The sequence below is a fragment of the Colossoma macropomum genome, unplaced genomic scaffold, assembly GCF_904425465.1.
Source record: "Colossoma macropomum unplaced genomic scaffold, Colossoma_macropomum, whole genome shotgun sequence".
In the NCBI taxonomy this organism is placed as follows: Eukaryota; Metazoa; Chordata; class Actinopteri; order Characiformes; family Serrasalmidae; genus Colossoma; species Colossoma macropomum.
The window spans coordinates 66,411-91,340 of NW_023494790.1; the positions used below are offsets into that span (position 1 = coordinate 66,411).

The following is a 24,930-nucleotide window of genomic DNA, read 5'->3' on the forward strand; positions in this document are numbered from 1 at the left end:
ATGATTACAAAATTCTCGCCCCTTGTCACTTTGAAGAGTGACGGGTTTTCTACCTCGTAAAAGTATTTGTTCAAAGGCCTTCGTTACGCTCTTGGCGTTCTTATTTTCCAACGCCTCCACCCACGCGTATTTTGAAAACACATCTATGCAGGTTAAAATAAACTTTTTCCCATCGTTGTGTTCCAATAGAGAGGATAAATCTGCCAAGTCTAACTGCCATTGTGAATCTTTTTCGCACGCTAGTACGAAACTCCTTTTAAAGTTTATTCTTCGGGGTTTGTGTAGCGTGTAAGTGTCTGAACTTTGTAAAAACCTATCAATTTCATCTTTATTTTTATTAGCCAACCCCACCTCCCTTACGCTTTTGATAAAGGGCTCCCTACCACACAGACCGCCTTCCGACCCGGGTTTATGGTACAACTCTTGCAGCGCCGTCTGAGACATATCCAAATGGTCGAGGTGTGAAACACGTTAGGGTTTTTATATTTTCTTCTGGGTAAAACACGATCTAAAATAAAATGTGGAGAAAACAAACTGATGACAGAAATCGACTTCAAAAGGTTTTTATGTTTTTTTTTTGTTTATTTAAAGGTTTTTATGTGTTTTTTTTGTTATAAACGGTTTATTTCTTTTATAATTTTTTGGTTGTTAGTATCTAATCTACTGACAAACCGTTAGTTTGAGATATAGGTAAATTAGTTTCAAACTAAATGTGATGAACACTGAAGTATAAAATATGAAAATAAAAATGATTACACTATTAAATATATGAAAATGAAAAATGATTACACTTAAAATATGAAAAGAAAAATGGTTACATGATTTAAAATATAAAAAAAATTAAAATGATTACACTTAAAATATGAAAAGAAAAATGGTTACATGATTTAAAATATTTAAAAAATATTAAAATGATTACACTGTTAAAAATATTAAAATGATTACACTATTAAATATATGAAAATGAAAAATGGTTACATGATTTAAAATATTAAAAAATTAAAATGATTACATGATTAAAATATTAAATGAAAATGATTACATGGTTTAAAATATTAAAATGAAAAGACTATACAGTTTGTCTAATAAACATGCACAAAAGGGGTTCAAAAAATATGTAAACTACTAGCAGCGATCAAAAGATGTCATAAAGGTGCTATAAACAATTACACAAACTCAAACGACTAAAATATTAAATGAAAAACGTGGTGTTTTTTAATAAAACAAAAAGGTCCCAGTTTTTTCTAATAATAATAATGTTTATGGTTTGTCTAATAAAGAAAATATACAATGTATAAACTTACTAGCAGCAAAAAACATCGGTGTCATAAATGTCTTATGTACAAATACACAATCTCTCTCTCTCGCGAATCACTACACCGATCTGTCATCCTCAGACCCCATCAGAATTTTACACACGTCGGCGGCCGTTGATTCCGCAGCGCTGTTCAGAGGTTCATCCGGCCGCATGTAGAACCGGCTCAGAATTTCGGACGGATCTCTGCTCAGGTACTCGGACAGCGGGTTATATTCACTCAATTTTTCCTGCGTCAGCGTGTAAATTCTACGCAAAATGTTTATTACAAAACCATCATGAGGTTCTTTTAATTCAAAGTGTTGCTTTAGAGACTCTTTTATTTCCAATTCACAAGCGGGAATGAGATTCAGCCACTTCTGCTTTAACTCGTTGTCCAGAAATCTTACGGGGACGCCTTCCACGCAACTGTGCTGTCTCTGTGATGGGTGTTCAATTTGACACCCAGCGCAATCTCTCGTAACCCATTGACGAACAGCCAGGATGATCGCTCTTGCCCAGATAAATTCCACAATTTTCGTGGCTCGGTCCTTCAGACTGAGGTCCGAAGGCTTCTCGCTCTGACTTTCCGAGCTGGCGCCGGCGTCAAGAGGTTCCTCGCAGTGACCTTTTGACCCCGTTCCTGAGAAAGCGCTCGCGTTCTCTCTCTCACGCTGCTCGATGTCAGCCGGCGAAGAAGGTCGGCTTTGTAAGCCGTCCTCGTCCACCACGATAAATTCATCGCTGTCCAGATCGGTCACGCCGGAGACTTCCTCTTCCTCTTCTTCTACCTCGCTGGCGCTGGTCGAATCTGAAATGTCATTTTCGCCGCTTTTTTTACGTTCCACGAGGTCTAGATCAGAACTCTCTTCATCGTGCTCTGGCTGGTGAGTGGGGGAACACCCCCAATCTCTCCCGCTGGGCATGTCCTCGCACATGCGCATCGCTGTTTTGTCATCTTGGTATTTAGACATCAGACTCGTCGGGCGTGGAATATGACAGCTGTCGCAACCGCATATTACGCTGGCTGGTGATAGAGAGAGAAAATCGTTAAAAGGTTTAACGGGCTCGTACATGCTTACTCTTCGACCACACGCTGCAACTTGAAACGGTATAACCCTTTTCACGGCTTATATTCACAAACTACGGTACCTCAAATGGTCAAAATGAATTCTTAAGAAAAAAAGCGTTTTTCTTACCTGTCAGAACATGTTTGACCGCGTGATAAATATCCAGTAGTTCGCTCTCCCGCAAAGTTATTTCAATCAGCTGGACGTGCTCTTCTTTTTCAGTAGGGGCAAAATAAAAAATCCACTGGTCGTCATCGCTGGAGCACACGTTTTCATGCCTTATCACAGGTGACGTGCACACTTCCAATCGAACTCTGTAGGTAAACTCAGGGGTCTTGAGCCCTGTGATGGTCAGGGTGATTTGACGTAAATAATGCGCGGATCTGACCTTCAGTGTGATTGTGGTTGACCTGGACGGTTCGGTCTTGTGTTTTGTGTCGCGAACCATGCATAACCTGTTTCTGGCCTGTAAGATGCAATTCCCCCACTTCATTCGTTTTCGGGACGGTCTGGTTTAACAGGTACAACTCCTTTTCAGAAATGGAGACTTCAGTCGGCTTGTCACTGTGAAACAGCCTACTCTGACGGAAAACGATGTAGCGATTGTTCAGCCGGGTTTCTTTCGGCAAAATTGTCCAATACGTCATCGAAAGACTTCTCCTCTTTATGCTCGGTTTAAACAGACTGTCGTCCGCTCTGAATCTGTCGATTTCCTGCTTTTTCTTCTGCGAAGGTGTAACATCGTTTTCTTCCCGAATCGAACGGGGCCAGCAGTGTTTAGGTATGTCGTTGCGAACGAAGGCCTTCCTCGCGCTCAAAATTTGACTGGTCCTCAGGGGCTGCTCCTTCAGTTTCAGTCGTTTTAGGCTGTTTGGCCACACGAAATAAGGTATTCCACGCTTTTGTAAGTTGTCCCGAATGAATGTGCGATAGCGCCATTTGCTCAAGGAATTCAAGATCGGAGATCCGGCTTGAGCCTTAGACGATCTGTCTGGAGAATCCATGACGATGGTTTTGCAGAAAAGTCACTCTCCGCACCAATCTGTCTCTTTTACGGCCAGTTTTTATAGTATTGTGAGGAGAAAAACACCACGACACCTGTTCAATTATTAGTCACGCTTAGCAGAACGGGGGCCCCCCACTTGCTACTGTCACTCAAAAACACAACAACAACAACTACGTCATACCATTACATCCTGGGAATCTTTTTTTTCCAAAACACATCTTTTTTCCAAAACACATCCTGGGAATCTTTTGAAAATTATTCCCACGCATCATACCGGGCAAACCTCGGGTAGTTATCAAAAAGCATTCACACACACACACACACACACACACACACACACCATACCCCGACCCAACCACCCCACCCCACCCCACCCCACCGACGGTAAGTCCTCGCATCTTTTTTTTTTCATCCTTACTCTTAATTTTTCACACCCCTTTAAACTTTTACATAAAATTCACATCATTTTTTTCATTAACACTTCTCAAGAGGGGAAAATTTGCTCACGCTTGCCACCCCTCCCAACACACACCCTGGGGAAAATTGAACATTTTATCACCGGAAAAAAAAATTCTTTTACAACCTACAATAGTTGTTCACAGTTTTTACACACATCACCTCCTGGGAAAATTAGTTGCAATTTTCACACATGACGTCATATAACTGATGTTTACATTTTACACACACCAACCCCTGGGAAATTTTTTTACATATTTCACATGTGATGTCATACCACTGATGTTTACATTTTTATACACATCAACCCCCTGGGAAAATACTTTACATATTTCACATGTGACGTCATGCATAACTCATAAATCAGACAATTTGACATTTACCGGGGTTAATAACTACTTTAAACATATCAACTAGATTTAAGATATTTTCACTTACTAAAACAGACTTTTTGTTTGCAGTAAGTTCAGAAAGTACTTTAATACACTAACAGGTCTTCAATTCTGTTGAGAAATGTGTCTCAGCGACTTTATGTCTAGACCCTGAAAATTAAAATGATTTTATGTACATATGTGTTGTGTTCAAGTTTGGTGTTTAAGTCTGAATTACCACATCTGGCTCTGTAGTATGTGTGATGTTTTAGGACTGGGGCTGAAACCCTGTTCTAGCTGTACAGTCTGTTAGAATGTTGTTAAAGAGTCAGACAGCAAACTGAATTTATACCAGTAGTATTAGAACTCAGTACAAGTTAAATTGATTGAGTTATGTGATGACGTCACGCATGAAATATGTAAAGAATTTTTCCAAAAATATAAAGAAATTTCCCATGACGTCACGTGGGACATGTGTAAAAGAATTTCCCAGGAGATGGTCATGGTAAACGTGTGAGCAAATTTTCAAGTTGTAGTGGTTGAAACCTTCCCTCTGAAATGGGACCTTAAATAAAAAGAGCATCACTTCATTAACAGCTACCAGCGCTGCTCTGTAGGCGACCCTGCCAGTCTGCAGTGACAGCAGAGGAGGGTAAAGTTCAGCTCCTCACTGCTGGGCTTTAGTTACATTTAGGGATCATATGCCTTCAAAGAGGGGGGCAATTATTTATTATCACCACCCCTAATTCTTCAGTGATATGAAGCTGAAGTCAGATATTCACCAGATTCTTGTTTGAATTTTCCCGTTCCACTGCTGGTGCAGCAGTTACACTCTGGCGCTTCAGGCGTCAGAACTGCTGGACTATTTAAGGTGGAATGGAAAATTTAGGTATACTATTATAGAATTTCTATGCTTGTTATGAAGAAAATGACCATAATACACTGAAACAACATTAAACTAAGATAATATGATGGTCATTGTAATTTTTAACAGAGAAAATTCTCACATTTGTGGGTTTCTTTGGTCTCTCGTTCTCCATCTTAGCGTTTTTTTTTTCTCATAACTCTCTGGTTGGAGTCTCTGAAAAACCTCCGTTTGGAGGGTCATGTAGCCCCAACACTTCACCCTACCCCTCTATCTCAACAAGAATCAGGACACCCTACCCCTAGACGAGAACTCTCATAGCAGAGGGCTGAGAGCTAAGTGGTAGTCATCAGTAGGAGTGTGTGTTGTGCTGTCAGATGACAAGAACACCTTTGAGTCACCTTTGCAAAGAGAATGTGTCATTATTTCAGATGAGGATGCCACAATTTTATCGTCATAACAAAGACCCAGCGTTGTTGTATGCAACTCATCAAAAGTTGATGTATACAGAGGTGACTGCGATGGGGGGAGGTTGGTCTCGCATTATAGTCCAATCTCTGACTGTGAAGAGCGCATTGATCCAGTATGATTTTAGAGGACCTATGACATCTGCCTTATTCAATGAGGATATTCTTTCTTTGTTTGATCACAGGATACAGAGCATTGGCTTTGAAGATGTTGTGAGAGGTGGCGAGGAGAACTTTTCATCTCTTTGCATGGAGGATTTCACCCATTTCACCCCAGTGTCATCCAATCTGTTGAATGGGAGGATGTTTTTGTTAAGGCTGTCAGGTCTGCGACTTTGGATGGAGTTTCTTTGAGTGAAACAGATTTACGGGACACTCAGGAAAGACATGACTCCACACTTAAACTATGGATTATTCAGACAGCAACTCCTCCACGAGGCACGAGGGGTATTGGGGGTGTATTGAACGAGAGACACAGTGAATACAATTTTCAAAATAAATGTTTTTGGATCAAGTTACCAGTTTGAATTTCACACAGGCTATGCACTGGGAAGTAGACTGTTTGTTGTAAAAGCCAGACAGGTTTCACAGCGCCCAGATGATAAAGTACAATTAAGTATGCAGGATTTATTTAAACCAGTAATATGGCAAACAAACAGTGGGTCAGCTAAATGCCGAACATTTTCTGGATTCTATGAAATCTTTAGTAGAGCTTAATGAAAATATAATGTCCCAGCCTTGTGCTAGGCCACCTCTAGCCACTAGGGGGAGACAAGGCAGCACTAAGGGGTAATTATGGCTGAGCTGTAACAGCTGTGGGCACCCTACTTAAGGGGTGCTCACACGCCGCTTTCTGCTCAGTCTTGAGTTTATGCCGCCATGTGCAGGTGTCTCTGCTGAGCTGGTAACGGTATTCTTTTGGTCTTGAGTTCTTTGTTACAATCTGGGTTCTCTCCCAGTGCCCTTCCTTGTGTACGTATTAAGAAAAAAAAAAAACAACTTTGAGTGTCCTTTTCAGATTACTTTCCTCCTTGCTTTTCAGGAACTCTTTCCTTTGAAGACACTGATTTGGCATTTCTTTTGTTTGGCTTTAGCTCCTCCTTTGTGTTTATTGATTTTGCTGCAGTAGCTCAGTGTTGGCACACTCACCCCTCATCGTGTCTCACTCAGTGTAACCTCGCTTTTCTCTTTCTTTTTCCTCCATTCTGGAAGCTCCACTGCACTGTACCTGTGCCCATCTCTGCGCCTGGTTGGTGACCTGTCCCATAGGTTTCTAACTAGGGGATTTCTGGTTGAATCCTCATGCGGGATAAGTCGTGTTACAGAAAAGTTCGCTCACACTGAACATTCAAATAGTGAAGAACTTTGGAGATGGAATAGATAATTTGTGAATGATAAGCAGTATTGTGTCATTAGAAATTCTTACAAAAAAGATTGAGCATTTCATTATATTTTGAAATGCTTACAAAAATTCCTGCTCAACATGTAGTTTGGTGGAAGTGATGAAACCAGATTTGAACAGTAGTGAATACCAAAATGAACCTTCAAGACTTTTAAATGATTTTTTTTTCACCGGAACGTTTAGTGTTATTTAACAACATGGCTTTATTCAAATTTTTAAACTTCAAAATTGTGTTTCTTTACAGAGTAAACAACAGAAGTCCATTTGAGTTTACAAACCCACTAATATTACTTTGTAATATTGTACATAATATCTTCTATTATTAAATGACTTATTACATATTTTAAATGTAAAAGATTCTTAGCCTTTAAAATGTCTGCAACACATCGTACACACACAGTAAGTACTCCCACCGCTGTCATTTTATGTGAATGTCTTTCAGAGTTTGTTCAAAAACAGAAAATGTTTTACGCTGCTCTGATTGTCTTTAGATTTTGTAGATCTGAGGAATGTTTTTAACATCATAAACTAAAGCATTACTGTGACAAAGTTAAATACTATCAACACTGTCACTGATCTTATAGGTAACAGACAAACATCACAGATGCTTACAGAGCGTTTGTAACATTTGTAGCCAAGAAAGAGGCATCCTGCATGATTTATTAGACCTACTTTATCTCATCTGCAAACACAGAAATATGTATTTTTTCACATCAAGTCCCGTTTTACCAAACAAAATGAACACGTTCACATTCATATCCATACTACTACATATAACTGTCCCTAATGGAGCGCTCCAGGTCAACACTGCATTGCAAAGCTTTTTAAATGTTTTAGGAAAAAAAAAACGTTTATTGCTCACAATAGCCTCAGTTATGACTCATATTTTTTTGCTCAATTTTCTAGCAAAGAACAAAATTGTACTGCAACTCATTACACAAGATAAAATTGTGTATGATACTCATTTCAAGCAATGCTACATTGACAGCATGAGTTTCTTTTAAATTAAACTAGCTGATTTTATTCTAGTGCTGTTTGCTATCCGGTGTGGTCCAGAGGAGGATGGGTTCCCCTTTTGAGTCTCGGTTCCCCTCAAGGTTTCTTCCTCTTAGAGAGTTTTTCCTTGCCACTGTCTCCATTGGTGACGCTCATGAGGGGACTCGGACCCGGATTTTTCTGTAAAGCTCCTTTGTGACGGCACCTGTTATAAAAAGCACCATATAAATAAATTTTGACTTGACTTGAAAATGAGAAAAAGGGTTATTTTCCTCATTATTTTCACACAAAAGATAGTTTGTGTTATGCAGGTTTTTATCCAGAGTCTTAAATGTATGGATATTCACAGATGTTTCTTAGGGAGCAGATGGAATTTATAAACTGGTGGGAATCAGTAAAAAAAACAGTGTATTTAGAAAAAGGAAATGTTCAAGTATAAAGGACCTTTTTATTTTAAGAAAAGCAGGCATATTCAGAGAACCTGTATTGTTGTGGCCGTCAATCTATTTTAACACGTTAACACGGCCAGTGCGGCCCAAAGCATGTTTAGAATAAACGTTTTGCCTGAAAGATGTTTGGTTTAACAGGGCACGTTATTTTATTAAATAAACCTAGTCAAATTCCAGTGTTGAGTAGATGGAGTTTTTGACCATCAGAGAGAACGTTTTTATTCAGCACTCAAATGGGCGAAAAAATTGGATGTTTCTAGGAGAACATTTTGGGTTTTTTGGGTGTCTGTTTCTCTGTTGCCCAGAATGTTCTGAAGCTAGTGGAAAACATCTGGTGAGCTACAAGGTGAACTTTTCAATGAAATATCTAAAAACGCTGGGATACGATGTTCGAATATACTTGGATTAAGTTGAAATGTGATAATGAGGAGCCAAAGGCCTTTTGAAAAACTCGAGATGCGATGTTTGGAGGTTGGACATGCGCAGTTTGCTTACTGTACAAAACTTGCCCAGACAAAAAGAAATGTAGTATTTTGATTTTATAAGTTTATATCCTTATGGCAATAAATGTATGGAATACCTGACGGGGCATTCACGCATGATTGTGAAATTTCATCCATCCATCCATCATCTAAACCGCTTATCCTTCTGGGTCGCGGTGGGGTGCTGGAGCCCATCCCAGCTGTCATTGGGCGGAAGGCAGGATACACCCTGGACAGGTCGCCAGTCCATCAGGACAGACAGGGCAGACAGACAGACATACACATTCACACACACCTAGGGGCAATTTAGTGTGTCCAATCAGCCTGACTGCATGTTTTTGGACTGTGGGAGGAAACCGGAGTACCCGGAGGAAACCCACGCAGACACGGGGAGAACAGGCAAACTCCACACAGAAAGGACCCTGGTCGCCTGGCCAGGAATCGAACCCAGGCCCTTCTTGCTGTGAGGCGACAGCGCTACCCACTGCGCCACCGTGCCGCCCTGTGAAATTTCAAAGAAATCAAAATATTTCGGAATCTCCAGAATCAAAATCTACCTGCCCAGAGGTCTCTTTCAACCCTTGTTAACTTGTAGGTGTGACAAACTAAACAAATTAGTTTTAATGCTTTGTAGGACCTGCACCGAGGAGCAGGCGAATAATGCGTGACACTGGGAACAGCAGAGGGCCAGGAGATCAAAAAGAAGTTTATCAGGTGATTAGAAAAAATAAGGAAGTGTGGGATTAAGACAAAAATCCAAGGATCTATTTACTGGATACATCAATTTACATTTGAAAAATAAGGTTGAAACCAGTAGCTATGGAGTTAATTTTGTGCCAAAAGTTTCAAATAAACTTGTCCACAAGCAAAATATTGAGTATCAAAATGTCAGAAATCTGTTGCAAATATAGATAATTAGTTAAATCCAACTTTTTTTTAAGATTTCTACTAATTTTTGCTCATTTTGGTATAAATTTATCACTTATTTTGCTAGAATTTGCTTTCATTTTTTCTATTCACTGATTTTGCTCATACATTTTTTGCTTCTGCAATCGCTGTTTTGCTGCTGAATTTTTTTTTTTTTTTAAATAAAATCTAGAAAATAGGTAATTGCAGTTTCAGACACAGCCAGTGGCCACTGACTTCTTTTTAATGTTGTATTTGAAATGTTTAGTGTAATGCAGACAGCATCCACTAGATGGAGCCACTTCAATACTGCTTCAGTGCCGAATGATGGGGGTGAAGTAAAACATGCAGGTTCAGTTTTAAACCGTCGTTCAGAGGGCTTGGACTGTTCACAGTGGTGGTGATGGGAACCAGACGTCCACCTCTAAAAGCTCCCTCACAGAAAGTTCCTACATGAAATGGTTATGAATTCACTGCCTGATGACTGAGACACTGTTTTATGATAGTTTTGAGAACTTAAACTCCATTCATGGTGGAGAGATACATGTAGGGCGCTGTGAGGCAAAATAGTCCCAAAGAAAACTTTGTTTCAGATTTTGTTTCAAATTATTTCAGATTTTCCACTATTTTCCATCATCAACATTCATATAAACTCAGAAGACTCATGTAGGTTCACTGGTGGTTTTGATAGTAAATAAAATGTCTATATTTGTGTTGTGGTATAGTATACTTTTGCACATTGTTCACTGAGGTGTTTAAAAACTCCAGCAGCACTGCTGTGTCTGATCCACTTGCACCAGCACAACACACACTAACATGAATGAATGATCCACCACCCAAATAATGCCTACTCTGTGGGGGTCCTGTGGGGGTCCTGACCACTGAAGAACAGGGTAACAAAGTATGCAGAGAAACAGATGGACTAAGTCTGTAACTGTAGAACTACAGAGTGAAACTATACGGTCAGTGGAGCTGATTAAAATGGACAATGAGTGTAGAAACAAGGAGGTGGACTTAGTGAAGGGGCTGGTTGGTATTTATAATAGACAGTTCTACAGGTCACCTGTGATTGGCTGCAATGAATGCAGAAAAGGATGAAAAGGGAAGCAGAAGATGAGACGGATAAGTCATGGAATCCAAAGAAAGTCATAGTGCTGAACCAGCATGTATTGTATAGTCTGAAAGGTGCGGATAAATCAGAGAGAAATCTCCATCCATGGTCTTACTTACAAGAATCAATTTGACCTGGTTGGCTCAAAAAAACAATTCTTGGCACAGAAAATATAGAATTGAAATTAAAATGTTATTAATTTGATTTTGCTGATGACGCATGCAGCTCTGATGTAAACCATTATTTACACTTAATGTCATGGTAGCGTCCGTCTAATTAGCACTCAGTAAAGAACACCCTGCTTTCATGCCCTCTGGTCATGAGTGAGAGAGTTGAGTCAACAATCCAGCCCAAATAACAGGCATTCGAAACTACAGGCACCTCATCAGCACACGCCAAGGGTGTCAGCACTGGGGAGTGTTTTGCACAGGAGATCTGAACCCCGCAGCTCCTCTTACCACTCATTCTCATTCTGAGAAGCCCATTCATTTAGAGGCACCGCCTCCTTCTTACTTCTAGAAATATTGCTAGAACAAGCAAAATTTTTTGCCAGTAAAACAGAATGAATGCCAAGTGAAGAAGCTGGAGTCGGTAGGTTTCTCAACAATGCAGCATTCCCCATGAAAACACTCGGAATGAGTTTGTTTACATCTCAACCGCTGAAATTGTTAGGCAAAATTGGGTGGAGGCAAATTTAGAACAAGTGACATTAACTACCTTTACCCCCGAGTCTAATTAGGACAGTGCAGATCAGACTGGAAATAGAAACGGTGACTTATTTGATCCAAACTTAGATCTGTGCCTCTGCTGTCACTCAAACAAATAGGCTACGTTCTTTCCTTGTGACCCTCCGGCAAGAGCTTATCACAGATAGGATGTGAGCGGAGAAGAAAGCAGAAAGATGAAAAATGAGAGCGGGGTTTGGTTACAAAAGAAAAATCCTGTCTTATCCTGCAGGTAATAGAGCGGAGGAAGCCTTTTTGTACGAAGACTCAAATATTACCCGAAGACATACAGGAGGACTCTGAATAAAACCCTCTTTGACTTGCCTGGCAGCTATACAACTCTAACAGGATTCTATTTCCATACCTACAGTCAGTTTTCAGCTGAAAAAAGAGTGATTTCTCACATTTGCATCTGTCAAATGCATACACATCCACCAGGCCCAGCTTCCTGGAAGGTTCTGTAGAGGAGGCTCAGAGCATTATAGAGCATTAAATCTAGGACTAGATGAAGACTGACTGATCTGAGATCAGTACCTGTACTGTAAGATGTGTTTCAGTGTACATAACCACTGATTTCTGAAAGCGCTGAAAAGTGAGGTAGTTAAAAAGGCCCCATAGACCAGCTGAGAAAAGGTCAGGGACTCTGTGCCTTCAGATTTTCAGAGTAATGTCTGATCTTCTCTTACTTTTCAATTAAGTACAATAGAATACTGGCATAAAGCAGCTCTGTGCTAAAAAATGCAAAAAAATAGTATCTAAAATTATCTTAAATATAGTCAATAAATCAAATTTCTCCAGTTGAGATTGTTTTAAGCTTAATTTAAGATTATTTACCTTTTTACCAGACATTTTTACCAGTTTTATTTAATTTTATCAAGTAAAATTCTCACTGTATTGGAAAGAAGCTAGATAACCTTATAATAACTGCACAAACATCTCAAAATGAGAAATATTAGATATATGGACTAGATTTCAGATCATCTCACTTGATGAGTTGACCATGTTTTGCAGTCTATTCATCTTTAACATAGCTTCATGCTCATCAGTGTTTTAAATAATGATTTTCTTTTTCAGACTTTTGTTAAAAGCACATATTTGTATCACCTTCACCTTAGTCAAGTGACGCTGTGGTGCCGTGATCTTCTGCTCCAATCAAAATTGACCACAATTACTAACTAGCCAGTAACTAGAATAAATGAGTAATAAATATGAGACAGGGAGGTCATACTAGCACCTGCACACTCAAACACAAGCAGAATGTTTCTTGCTGTTGTCATGTTAAAATAAGATGTTCCTCTCCATTTTTGTCAATTTTTATTTTCCTACTTCATTTGAACTCAGCAGCTGTTCTTTAAATTGTGCGATTTTATTTGATGAATGGACCAATAGAAATGCTTCTAAAACACTTGAAATAAAACATTTTTGCATTAACATACATTAAAAGTTAAGAATGGGTTTTTGTCCTGTCCTATAAAGTTAACAGTTTAGAGATACATGTTTTTCTTTGGACAGCAACGATATGTTGCTCCAAAATGTGTATATATCTTTCACTGCTTTTGCAGATGTGGAGTTACCCACTACCCCAATATGAAGATGCTCACTTTTAAGCTTTACGCCGGTAACAATCTGGCTGGTTCTTTACTTCTTTGGCCTGGAGAACATGATGTATATTATTTCCATAAATTATCTACGAGGTTGACTCATCAGACCACAGTACGTTTCCACTGTGCATCAGTCCATTTCAGATGAGCTCGAGCCCAGAGAAGTCGGCGGTGTTTCCGGACACTGTTAACATGTGACTTCCACTGAGCACAGTACAGTCTTAACTTGCATTTGTGGATGTAGTGTTTATGGTGTTTATTGACAGACAGTTTGTCAAAGTGTTCCCAAGCCCATGCGGTGACATCCATCACAGAAACATGCTAGTTTTTAATGCAGTGCCAGTCTTCTACACATAGAGGATACACACATGATCTTTATCCTTGAGCACTATGGGTCTGAAAAGATGTGTTGCTGTCAAGAAGAACCTCACTGAGAAAAGGAGACGGACACATCAAACAAAGAAGTCCAGAATCCAGACCTCAACATCACTCAATCTTATCTGTTTGCACAAGCATTACGCTAATATCAGTTGTTGCACTATTAACTCACTAATATCTCTCCATAAACTGACCTGTCCTGTTAATCAACTTCTTCTCTCTCTCTCTCTCTCTCTCTCTCTCTCTCTCTTTCTCTCTCTATTTGAGCCCCTGAGCGACGTCTGCCTGAGTCGCCACATCGGAGCCACCAGAGCTGCTAGAGTCACCAGAGCTCCATCTCTGTTGGCTGATCTGCACCGTTTTGACCACCGTGGAGTTTCATGCTGTACAAAGCTGTGCAAACCTCACCCTCATGAACTGACCCTCCTGCTGCTGCTGCTGCATAAACTCAGACTATCTAATTAACCATTGCTCCACCTGTTTTTCCTGTTTTGTATTATTTTACACTAAAGCTGTTTGCTATCCGGTGAGGTCCAGAGGAGGATGGGTTCCCCTTTTGAGTCTTGGTTCCTCTCAAGGTTTCTTCCTCTTGCTCTTAGGGAGTTTTTCCTTGCTGCTCATGGGGGCTTGGATTTTTCTGTAAAGCTGCTTTGTGACAACACCTGTTGTAAAAAGCGCTATATAAATAAACTTTGACTTTACTGAATGTGTTGGATTACTTCAGAAAATGATCAACCAACTTCTCGGACTGAACTTTGGAGGTGTGTCTGCAGATTTCTTTGAGAAACTGAAAGTAAATTTTGCACAAACTTTTGACTGGCACTGTAACTCTCTGTACTCCCGGATGCTGCAGGTGGCTCTGTGATGATAAATAAACGCTGCAGTATTTCATTTCAGTGCTGTGCTGTGATATTATAGTGTGTGTTATGATACTATGAGCTGTATATCATAGGTGCTGTATCCTGTGAAGGTACATATGCTGCCACTGTGTCCCACATAACGGTTATTGATGACGGAGGCTCCTTGGTGGACACATTTCTGCCGGACCCTGGAGGACACTGCTGCTGTTTTTTTCCCCATCACCTTATCTGTCACACCTTCTTCAGATTAATGGTGCTCCAGGACCAAGGTCTACGCTGCTCTCTGAGGAGCTCTCCCTCTCCTCCAGAGCTAGAGGACGTGCAGGACGACCATCCTGGATGTTTTTGTCCCTCAGGAGTGGCTGAAGTCTGCTAAGGAATTCTAAACATGACCTGGTGAAACTATATTCCTACTCGGATAACGGATGGCGGCCATGCTGGCGGTCAGGAGTGGCATGTTATAATGTATTGAGCAGAAAGCTGGACTGCTTTTGGTCCAACACACAGAAATAAACATAGACATCTTTCTTGGGCAGCTTCTGCATCACAGACCTGCTGTGAAAGGGTTTCATGGGATGTAAATGTACATTAGGGATATTTATGATGGCAGATTTATCACCAAATTCTCTTCATCATCCTGACCTTGTATGGATTTGTAATCTGTTGTGACATTTAATATAATAACAAAATACAATAATAGAAATGGAGTTATAACACGGGTTTGCTGATAAAACTTCTGAAGTACAAAACACTACTAATACAGTGTGGGGAAACATATTAATATACTTTCAGTGCATACATCCACTTTAAATTTAAATACTTAATGCCTTTTGACTTGTAAATATGAACAAAAATGTTTATATTCATTAGGGCTGTCCAGAGTACCCTTTTAAGTTAAAAACGAATATTCAAAGCTTCACCTGTTACGTCTGTCTGACACACATCTATGGCTTCATCTGCTGTATAATCTGAATCTCCAGGCCAGCTGCTTTCCTCTCAGAGCAGTGCGGTGCTCTACAGACTACAGTCTGTAACTGTAGAACTACAAAGTGCACCTATATAGTAAGTGGAGCTGATAAAATGGACAATGAGCGTAGAAACAAGGGGGTGGTCAGAATGTTATGTGCAGTTAAAAAGTATAAATATAGAGCAAGAACGTGCCGACAAAATGTATTGTGGTGTCGCTGTGCAGCGCTGTAAGTATTTCAATTGTAAGTATTTCAATTTCAAAGTTATTTCGTTAACACTTTCTATGAATGTCACCTTTGTAAGCATCTACAAACACATTCATAACATGTTATAATGCATTCATAAGGCATTATAAATATGGCTATAAATATTTATAAAAATGCATTATACGTTATAGCCATGCTTATTATGCATTATGAATTGTTAACATAATACATTATAACAAATTATAAGAGCTCATAAGTCGTATTTGTCCGCTCTAAGTAAAGTGAAGTGTACTGTACTAAAGCCTCCTCCAGTGTTCAGAGTGAGGCTTCAAGTTGAAGTATTTACTGAAGGATTTACTGAAACACTAAAACATTCACAGTAAAGCACATTACAGGCTTCAAATGTCAGAGTTTAAACTAGTGCTGCCATCAGTGTTTTACCCAATGTGGGAAAGGTAATGTACACCACCGTTAGCTTGGTATTTGTCTGTACTTTACGCTCTCCAAGCTGGGACTGACTTCTTTGGCACTGACAGTATAACATGTTATCGACACTACTTATAATGCATTATATTAACAATTCATAATGTATAATAAACATGGCTATAAAGTGTAATTCATTTTTATAAATGTTTATAATCATGTTTATAATGCCATATAAATGCATTACAACATGTTATAAATGTGTTTATAGATGCTTACAAACGTGACATTCATAGAGAGTGTTACCGTTATTTCTTTAAAGAGAAGAAATGTTCATGTTGAGCAGTATTAGGTTCATTCATACAAGGACTTTTCTGTTGAAGAGCCCGAATAAGGCAGGAGTGGTGGGTTTTCCGGAGTAGAGCAGAGGGCTGTGTTTTAAGCTGTTAGTGCTGGAGAGGGCAGAGCTGTGCCTGAGACTGTGCCCTAATCACTATATAGTGCACTATTGTGGGGTTCTGTCAATTTGTAGTGGTGTCTGAAAACATGTGCACTCAAACAATCCCACAATGCACCGCAATAAGTAGCATACAACCAATGTACCCAATGGGATACGCATAATGCACTGTGTCGTTTGGGTTAAAGATTCATGTCCAGCTTCTCTGAGCAGGATTACTGAGCCCAGCTACAACAGCAGCGTCTCCACAGAGCCTCTCAGACCTGTTAGAGGTGTAAGAGCTCTTCTCCTGAGTGCGGTCAGACTCAGAGGTTATAGTGGACCGACTGCAGGGCATTTATAGTGTTTATGCGACGGAACTTGCTGTCGCACAGTAATGAGCAAAGCTGAATGATGTAGCGTCCGATATTGCTTACTACCATCACCAGTTCTGTTCACTATAATGGTGCTCTATGTAGTGATACAGGTTTTCCGATGTAGGGTTTAGTGATTAGGGGGCCATTCAGACACAGCACAGGTTTCTTCTCACCATATTTGATGCTGTTTTCAGCAAATTAAAAATAAAAGCTACATCATGGATAGTAACCTTAAGTGTCTCCTGAGAACACTGAACATTACAGTATTTTGCAATTCACCTTTACTGAGAAGCTTGTCTATAAAAAAAAAGAATATCTGAATCCCAAAATTAAAAACTGAATACCTACCCAACAAATGAATATCTAAAAAGTTGAATATTCAGGTCCAGCCCTTGTATTCATAAGCATAAACAAAAACAGGTTAAAATGATAGGGGAAAAGGATTCAGATACCACAAACTAATAAAGTACTTTATTGCAAAGCTGCTGTTGGCAATTACAGCTTCAAAACGTTTGCGGTAAGAAATAATTCACTTTTTGCAGCACTGTGGTTCAGTTTTGGCCCATTCCTCTCAGTAAAGTCTTCAATTCCCCAAGATTACTACAATCTCACTGACGGTCCTCCTTAAACTCTCAGTGAGACTCCGGTCAGGAGATTGGCTAGGCCTTGAAAGCACCTTCACCTTTTCAGAAACCAGTCCTGAGTTACTCTGGCTGCATGTTTGGGGTTCGTGGTTTTGTTGAAACGTCATCTCCTCAGATTCACTTTCTTGGCAGATGATATTAAATTCTCCTTCATTTTCTCCCAGCACATGTCACGGATTCCCCCTTTGTGCCTCTGAATGTGTCTGTTTCTTCCCCTCTGTAGTAGCCATGTGCCTTTTGTTTTCTTGTTCCATGTGCTTTTGTTGTTGTTCTGTGTCTCCTCCCTGGTCCTGCCCCCTTGTTATCTGCTCCACCTGTCTGTGCTCCGCCGCTCATTAGTCCCAGGTGTTTCTCATTTCCCCTCAGTGTATTTATATCCCTGTGTTTGTTCAGTCTCGGTCTTGCGTTGTGGATGTTACCCTGTCGCTTGTTTTCTTTCATCCTGTGGTTTGGTTTTGTTTTTGTCATGGGCTTGTTTGTTCCTCAAACCTCTACCTCTCAGTTTCCGGACTCTGTTAACTCTAATTTGAATAAAAGCATTTGCATCCTGCCTCCTTGCCTCTACCATTATAGCACATCATTCCATAGTAAATCCAATCAGACACAGCAGTGCTGCTGGAGTGTTTAAACACCTCAGGGTCTGCTGGACTGAGAACCAAAAATATCCAGCCCTGTGGGCAGCGTCCTGTGACCACTGATGAAGGACTAGAGGGTGACCAACACAAACTGTGCAGCAGCAGATGAGCTATCGTCTCTGACTTTACATCTACAAGGTGGACTGACAAGGTAGGAGTGTCTAATAGAGTGGACAGTGAGTGGACACAGTGTTTAAAAACTCCAGCAGCACTGCTGTGTCTGATCCACTCAGTGCTGAGAATGACCCACCACCCAAATAGTACCTGCTCTGTGAGGGTCCATGGGGGTCCTGACCACTGAAGAACAGGGTAACAAAGTATGCAGAGAAACAGATGGACTACAGTCTGTAACTGTAGAACTACAGAGTGGAACTATACGGTCAGTGGAGCTGATAAGATGGACAATGAGTGTAGAAATGAGGAGGTGGACTTAATGAAGGGGCTTCTCGGAGTGTGTATATGTACAGTTGTATACATTACACACCCGCTACAGAGGACACACTTAGATATTGCATTTTTCTGCAAATCTTTGTGCACAATTAGTGCTCATTTGTGAAACCAAACCTACACCCCAGTAAGTGTGTGGTGTTGTGTATGGGGGTGTAATTAGCATCTAGCAGTGCACAGCGCGTGCCCCCTCACCCGACTCTGACAGTCAGAACACAGGACACTCAGTAATTGGAGAGCCACCAGCCACCATCACGACAGCTGGAATAATGAGACGCCTCCCACACATACATAGTCACACAGGAGAGCATCTCCGGCCTCACGCAGAAAGCACACACCTACACACACACACACACACTACAGAGAGACGTGCAGGAGCACTGCGGCCGCACACAGATGAAATAAAACACACTCAGCTGACACTGTGAATGATCAAACATGGACAGACTGGCTGCCGTGGGCCTCAGGGAGAGAGAGTGGGGCAGAGATGTGAGTCTAATATGCCTGTGAGCCGTGTCATATATAGATACGGTCGTACATCCCCTGGTCAAATGACAGGTTTTGTTGATTTTCTAGGTGAAAGTATGTGAACTTATCATCTACAGCAGTGGTTCTCAACTTTTTCCACCTCAGAGCCCACATATTTGTCACTAGATAGCATGACAGCCCAGAGGAAAACAACACTCATTTTTTGGTTTAAAAATGTGATTTTTGTGAAATTCTCAACACAGCTATGTTTGAGTGCCTACCTCTACAATATGTGACGTATCAGTGAACATGAAGTAGCAACAGAATCGTAGCAAATTAAGCAGGAAAAGTTTACTTTTTTTTAAATAAAAGGTGTGGACAACAGAAACATCGGGGTGGGGAGTGTTTTGTTTTGTTCAGCTCCCTTTGTGCCATTTCTGTAGATATTGTTGATATTGTTCACTATTTGAACAATTGTTTTATTGTTAAGTCATTTTTTAAAGTTTTTTAGGAATACTGGCCCACTACAGACCACTTGCCCACCCTCAGGGTTGGCCCAAGGACCACCAAAGTGTGCTACAGCGGTTGAGAAAAAATAAAAGGCCCATATCCTACACTTTGCAGTCCACTTATTCCCTTTGTGTGGTTTATGTATCACTTTAACCCTTAGAATTAAACAGGCAGTTTCTGTTACAGTGTCTTTAAAACTGATGTAAATAAATGACCTCTCTTCTGATTGGCTGTGCAATATTCAAAATGCAGTATGGGCTGAAACACTCCTTATAACTTTAATGTGAGTGGGGCGGGGCTAAAGTGCTGTAGGCTGCATGAGTGAATATATGTAAATGATTTGCTTTTTCATGACATCACAAACATTGAATGCAAAGCTCTGCTGGTGACATCCTATATAAATAAAAATAACGCATGGCCACGCCTTAACATATGGGAACAAGATCCTAATGTGTGGCCATGGGAATGAGATCTTGCCTTACTAAGTCATGGCCATGCATTAGGCTCTTATTCCCATGCCTTACTAAGTCATGGCCACACATTAAGATATCTTTCCCATGCCTTACTAAGTTGTGGCCTTGCATTAGGATCTTGTTCCCACGCCTTACTTAGTAAGGCACGGAAAGAAGATCTTAATGCGTAGCCATTACTAAGTAATGGCCATGCATTCAGATCTTGTTCCCACGCCTTACTAAGTTGTGGCCATGCATTATTTTATCTATACAGGATGTCACCAGCAGGGCACCAGAATTCAAAACTGTAGCTTATTTTCCATATATGGACTGAACGGACTGGGGGGTCAATGGTACACTTTAAAACTTTAAGATTCTTTATATACTAGACTCTCTTATTCCAAAAATAAGTAAGGAAAATTTTCTCCATGATATGTAAACATGGCATTTCTCTGCTAATTGTAGTACACAACTTCTATTTTATATGCTGCGTTTAACATATTGGAACAATGTAAAATTAAATTTGACAACTTTTTTAAAAATTTCTTATGTTAAACTCAGCAAATAAACAGTAACTGTGTATTAAAATGCGCAGAAGTGTGTTTACTGTGGAGCAGCAGGGTCTAATCCTGGTCCTGGAGATCTTCCGTTCTGTAGAGTTTAGCACCAGCCCTAATCTCACCCACGTGATCCTGGTAAGGCTTTCAGGAGCATCTGAACAGAGCCAGGTGTGTTGGACATGAACTCTCAGGGCGATAGATCTCCAGGGCCAGGGTTGGGCACCGCTGCTGTAGAGGATGTGATGTGTGAAGAGATTTATTTTCATTTAGAAAACCAACAAAATCATGTCTCATGACAAGGGGTGCCCAAACTTTTGCACATGAATGTAAAAGCAATTAACTGATCAGCCGTACTATCCGTACTCACAGTAATCCCATGATACACTCGGGATTATATAAAACAGAGCATAAATCTTGTGATTTATGATGCCTTTACCACACAGCAAATTGGCCGCTGCCTCTATTAAATTGAGTGATTTTGTTCACGAGGGTTTTTATGACAGCATTAAAATGTAATCTACCCACTTAAATATCTCACTCGCTGCCTGTACTCAGCGTCTGTGCTGTAATTCTGCCAAAAGCCCTTCGAGCGGTTAAGTGGGTGACATCTGGAACACACCCTTCTGTCGCTGCCAGTATTGCTCTGCCTGAAGGAGCTCAGACAGTGCATACTGTCATAGTGGATTAGAGAAGTGTGCAGTGACTGGGTCTAATCTAAATCTAATCTAAATTTTACCTTTTAACTTTACCTGTCTGTACAAACGTCCCTTTACTAACCTACTAGCTGCTCTCAGTTTCTGACAGTCATCGGTTTTGTACTACGTTCAGACAGGGATTCATTTTAAGGGAGATTCCAGGGGATTCAAACAACAAACAAACAGAATCGTCCCCCTTACAAAACTGCCACCATAATCCATCCACTTTGGATTAACGTTGTTACATATGGACCATTCCACTGAATTAGTTCAAACTGTGGTCCCAATTAAAAAACAATGAAATATTTAGACCTAAGACATTCAGATTGAAAGAAAGAAAGAAAGAAAGAACCTTATTGATCCTGAAGACACATAATTTCACAAACGTACATATATTATGCAAGAATTAAAAATGTAAATAGAAAATTGACATAAGTTAAAATATAAGAGAGTAGGAATTAAAGTAGGATCTATTATATTATGATCTATTTAAACCCAAGGCATTAATAAAGATCATGATTTAGAGCGTACTTTCTATTGAGAGGGGTCCGTCCCAATCCCTAACCACTAAATTTACACCAGTGAAAATAATAAATCAAATCAAATCACATTTACACAGGTATAAGGTAAGTGAAAATCTTAGGTCCATAGCCTCCTTGTAGTACTTAAATATACAAAAAATATTATATATATATATAATATATGCATTAGACTCTGAACATATACACAGTATAATACACATACACAATATACACAGTAAAAAAAACTTATTTCCTCTTTTACTTAAAAAACATACTAAAAAATAATCTTTTGATTTCTTTTAAAGAAAAGTTGAAAGAGTTGAGTTTCATTTTCAAATAAATAAAGAACAAATGCTAAATTCACTCTTCACCTCAATGTCTACTGGGCAAACTTTAGAGTGGGGAAAAAGTTTTGGTTGAAGGTTTTTCCTGTTAATTTGCTGCCCCGACTCTTCAGCCTTGTTCCCCTCATGACGTTGGACAGCTGGGATGCTATAAAAGCTCATGTCATTTATTTTTTTTGTGCTTGGCTATACTGTATCTGTCAAAGCTTTATGAACTAAAGGTGTATAAACACGGGCCCTTTGATGTTGTTGCTGTCATCGCCATGTTGACCGGCAGTATGTCAACAATAGCGGTAGCGGTAACAAGTATGACGTCAAACACTGCTGCTGACACACAGCAAGGTGGTTACTGAATCATCCAGTAACCTACAGCGGTACAAAACACAGAAGACAGTAGCAGGTTTCCACACCTAGGAACAAGATTACAGATTAACAACCAATGCAACACTTCCCTGTAAAGCCTCAGTTAAAATCAGACAGAGATGTGCATAACAACGACGAAGAAATCCAGCACACTTAAAAAATGAACCCTAAGCTGAGCGTGCAGCCATGGCGGGCGTGGAAAATGTTTTTAAGTCTTACTTTTGATTAAGACATAAGATGGAAGCAGATCACTGCAGACAACAATGCAGGACCTTTACCTTTCTTCTTTAATATTCCGTTAACACAATGGCAGGGCTTAAAAGAGTTCTTTTTGTCCTCTATGCCAACAGTACAGCTCCCACAGCCAATCAAAACAGATGTTGATTTTGTCATAATTGCTCGCAAGGCCACCTTAGTAGCTTGTGGCCCTGGGCATGCGCCAATCAAACCCAGGAGGATGATCCAGGCCTGCATGTTTATAGATAACAGTGCGTGATAGTGTCAGAAACCACAAACAAGTCTGTTAGAGATACTCAGCAACTCCACACAGTTTGAGTTGAGTGTATTTGAGGTATGCAGTTAGCACCATGCTAATTAATAAGGTATAAGCTTCTATTATTTATTGCTACATTAGTCTATGAGGAAGCAAACGTCCGAGCTGATCAACTACATACATCCACAAAAATTCCTTCACAGCTGTCAGAGCACAGTAACATCAGCTAACGTCAACAGAGAGATAAATCAATGGAGGGGAAAATAACTATAACCAAAACGCTAGATTAGCCATGTTAGCTGGAGATGTTGAAACAGCTCTCTAACACTAAACTAGTTCACAAATAGCTGAGCATGTGCACATGAAAGCAGGGGGGCACGCCGGATCGTCAGGATCCATAACACCACTGTCAACGTTTCCACAAACACCAGCACCAGTACACAAACATCTGCTCCCCGCTGAGCTTTCGCTCTCTCAGATACCGACAGCTTTAGAGGGAAAATGGAAACTGTTCCTCTGAAAGTGGCTGAAGCAGCAACTTAAACCACAGACTGCACGTTAACGTCAGTCAGCAGTGCTGAAACACTGACACAGAGCTTCTTTAACTCCGTATGATGAAGTTTATCCCTTTACTAACAGCACAAACCCATTTTCCTCTGTTCATCATCAGCTGACAAACCACTGAAACTGAGATGAGGCTGTTTTTGCTTCAAGCTCGAACACTTGAGTGAGCTGTACACGCTCTACTCGTCATCAATGTTATTGTTGTTGCTTTAACAGAAGCAGCGTCACCTGCAATGAGAACTTCCAACAGAAAAAATGCAGAAATGTGAAAAGAACCTATTAAGTGCAAATCTAATATTCCTGCCTGTGAAGCTGTTTTGATTAGAACATGAAAGGCGAAAACAGAGTCTAGATGAGCACTTTTACTGTAAACAAAGTGTAAACTAAGAGATCTCCCTGCGTTAGGAAGGAAAAGTCACTCTCCTGCTGCGGATGGGAGGGAATCAGGTCAGAAGGTCATGTAGCACATCGTTCATCTTCACTGACGCTCTGCAGACAGTGCAGTTCTTGGTCTTGTGGTCTGTTCCACTTCACACACTACGGGAAGTGTGTGGCATTACACAGACGGGCTATCACAACTCAGCTTGGATCTAAAGGCTGGGGATGAAGAGAGACAGTGATGTTACAGTGGTTTATCACAGGTCTTCAGGGTTTTAAAGAGACAGTCTAATCTAATAAGTCTAATCTAATTTAAAGATCAAATTTAAATCTAGTTTTGCCCTCTTACCCCAAATGTAATCAATCAGCCAAGACATGTTTGGTGTCAGTTTTGTACCAGGGCTGCGAGGCGAATGTAGGTGACAATAGTGCTGTAATACTCAAGTCTGGACTGTGTCTTATCTCGGTCATGGAGTAACGTGGACTTAAAAGGTGTTCTGGAGACCGGTTGAGTGTGATGCCTCCGTCTGGGGTAACTGGAAACTGACCTTGTCATTTTGTCATTATTGAACATCAATAAAACCTTCAAGCAGAATAAAACAGTACTTTTTCTACATGTTTAAATAAAATCTGTTCACTACTGGTTGAGGATCTATTTGGTTCTTTCCATGATGACTTAACTGGGTATTACTGTTTTGTTAATGTTCATTGGTTCTTTTTCTTCTTCTTTATTTTTATGCTCTAAAAAATCTTAATCTGGTCTCAGTCTTGACTTGACTACTATAAAGTCTTGGTCTTGACTCAGACTCAATAACCACGTTTACATGCAGTCTGATAATCTGTTCATAATCCAACTAATAGCTGAATCGGAATAGAGTACATTCATTTATACACCTTAATTGGAGTAGTCTAGTCTGATTGAGGCCATTCAGAATACAGTTTCTGTCCGACTGATCGAGGTGGGTAATCCTGTAAATAATCCGTTAAATAGAAGAATAATATCCGT

General features: G+C 40.1%; 1 protein-coding gene across 1 annotated transcript; it reads right to left on the reverse strand.

Annotated features, from left to right (window-relative positions):
* Positions 1-1,183: 1,183 nt before the first annotated feature.
* LOC118808972 lies at positions 1,184-3,158 on the reverse strand. Its single transcript, XM_036571854.1, has 3 exons — positions 2,628-3,158; positions 2,494-2,589; positions 1,184-2,321 (listed from the first exon to the last, which is right to left on the reverse strand). Exons 1-3 carry the CDS (start codon positions 2,638-2,640, stop codon positions 1,375-1,377), a joined length of 1,056 nt encoding a protein of 351 aa, XP_036427747.1. The 5' UTR covers positions 2,641-3,158; the 3' UTR covers positions 1,184-1,374.
* Positions 3,159-24,930: the final 21,772 nt, after the last annotated feature.

What these genes read in the sequence shown, in the direction of transcription:
- LOC118808972 (XM_036571854.1), bottom strand. An exon ending in GGTCAAACATGTTCTGACAG is followed by an intron (nt 2,322 to 2,493) that starts GTAAGAAAAACG and finishes CTCTATCACCAG; the next exon opens with CCAGCGTAATATGCGGTTGC.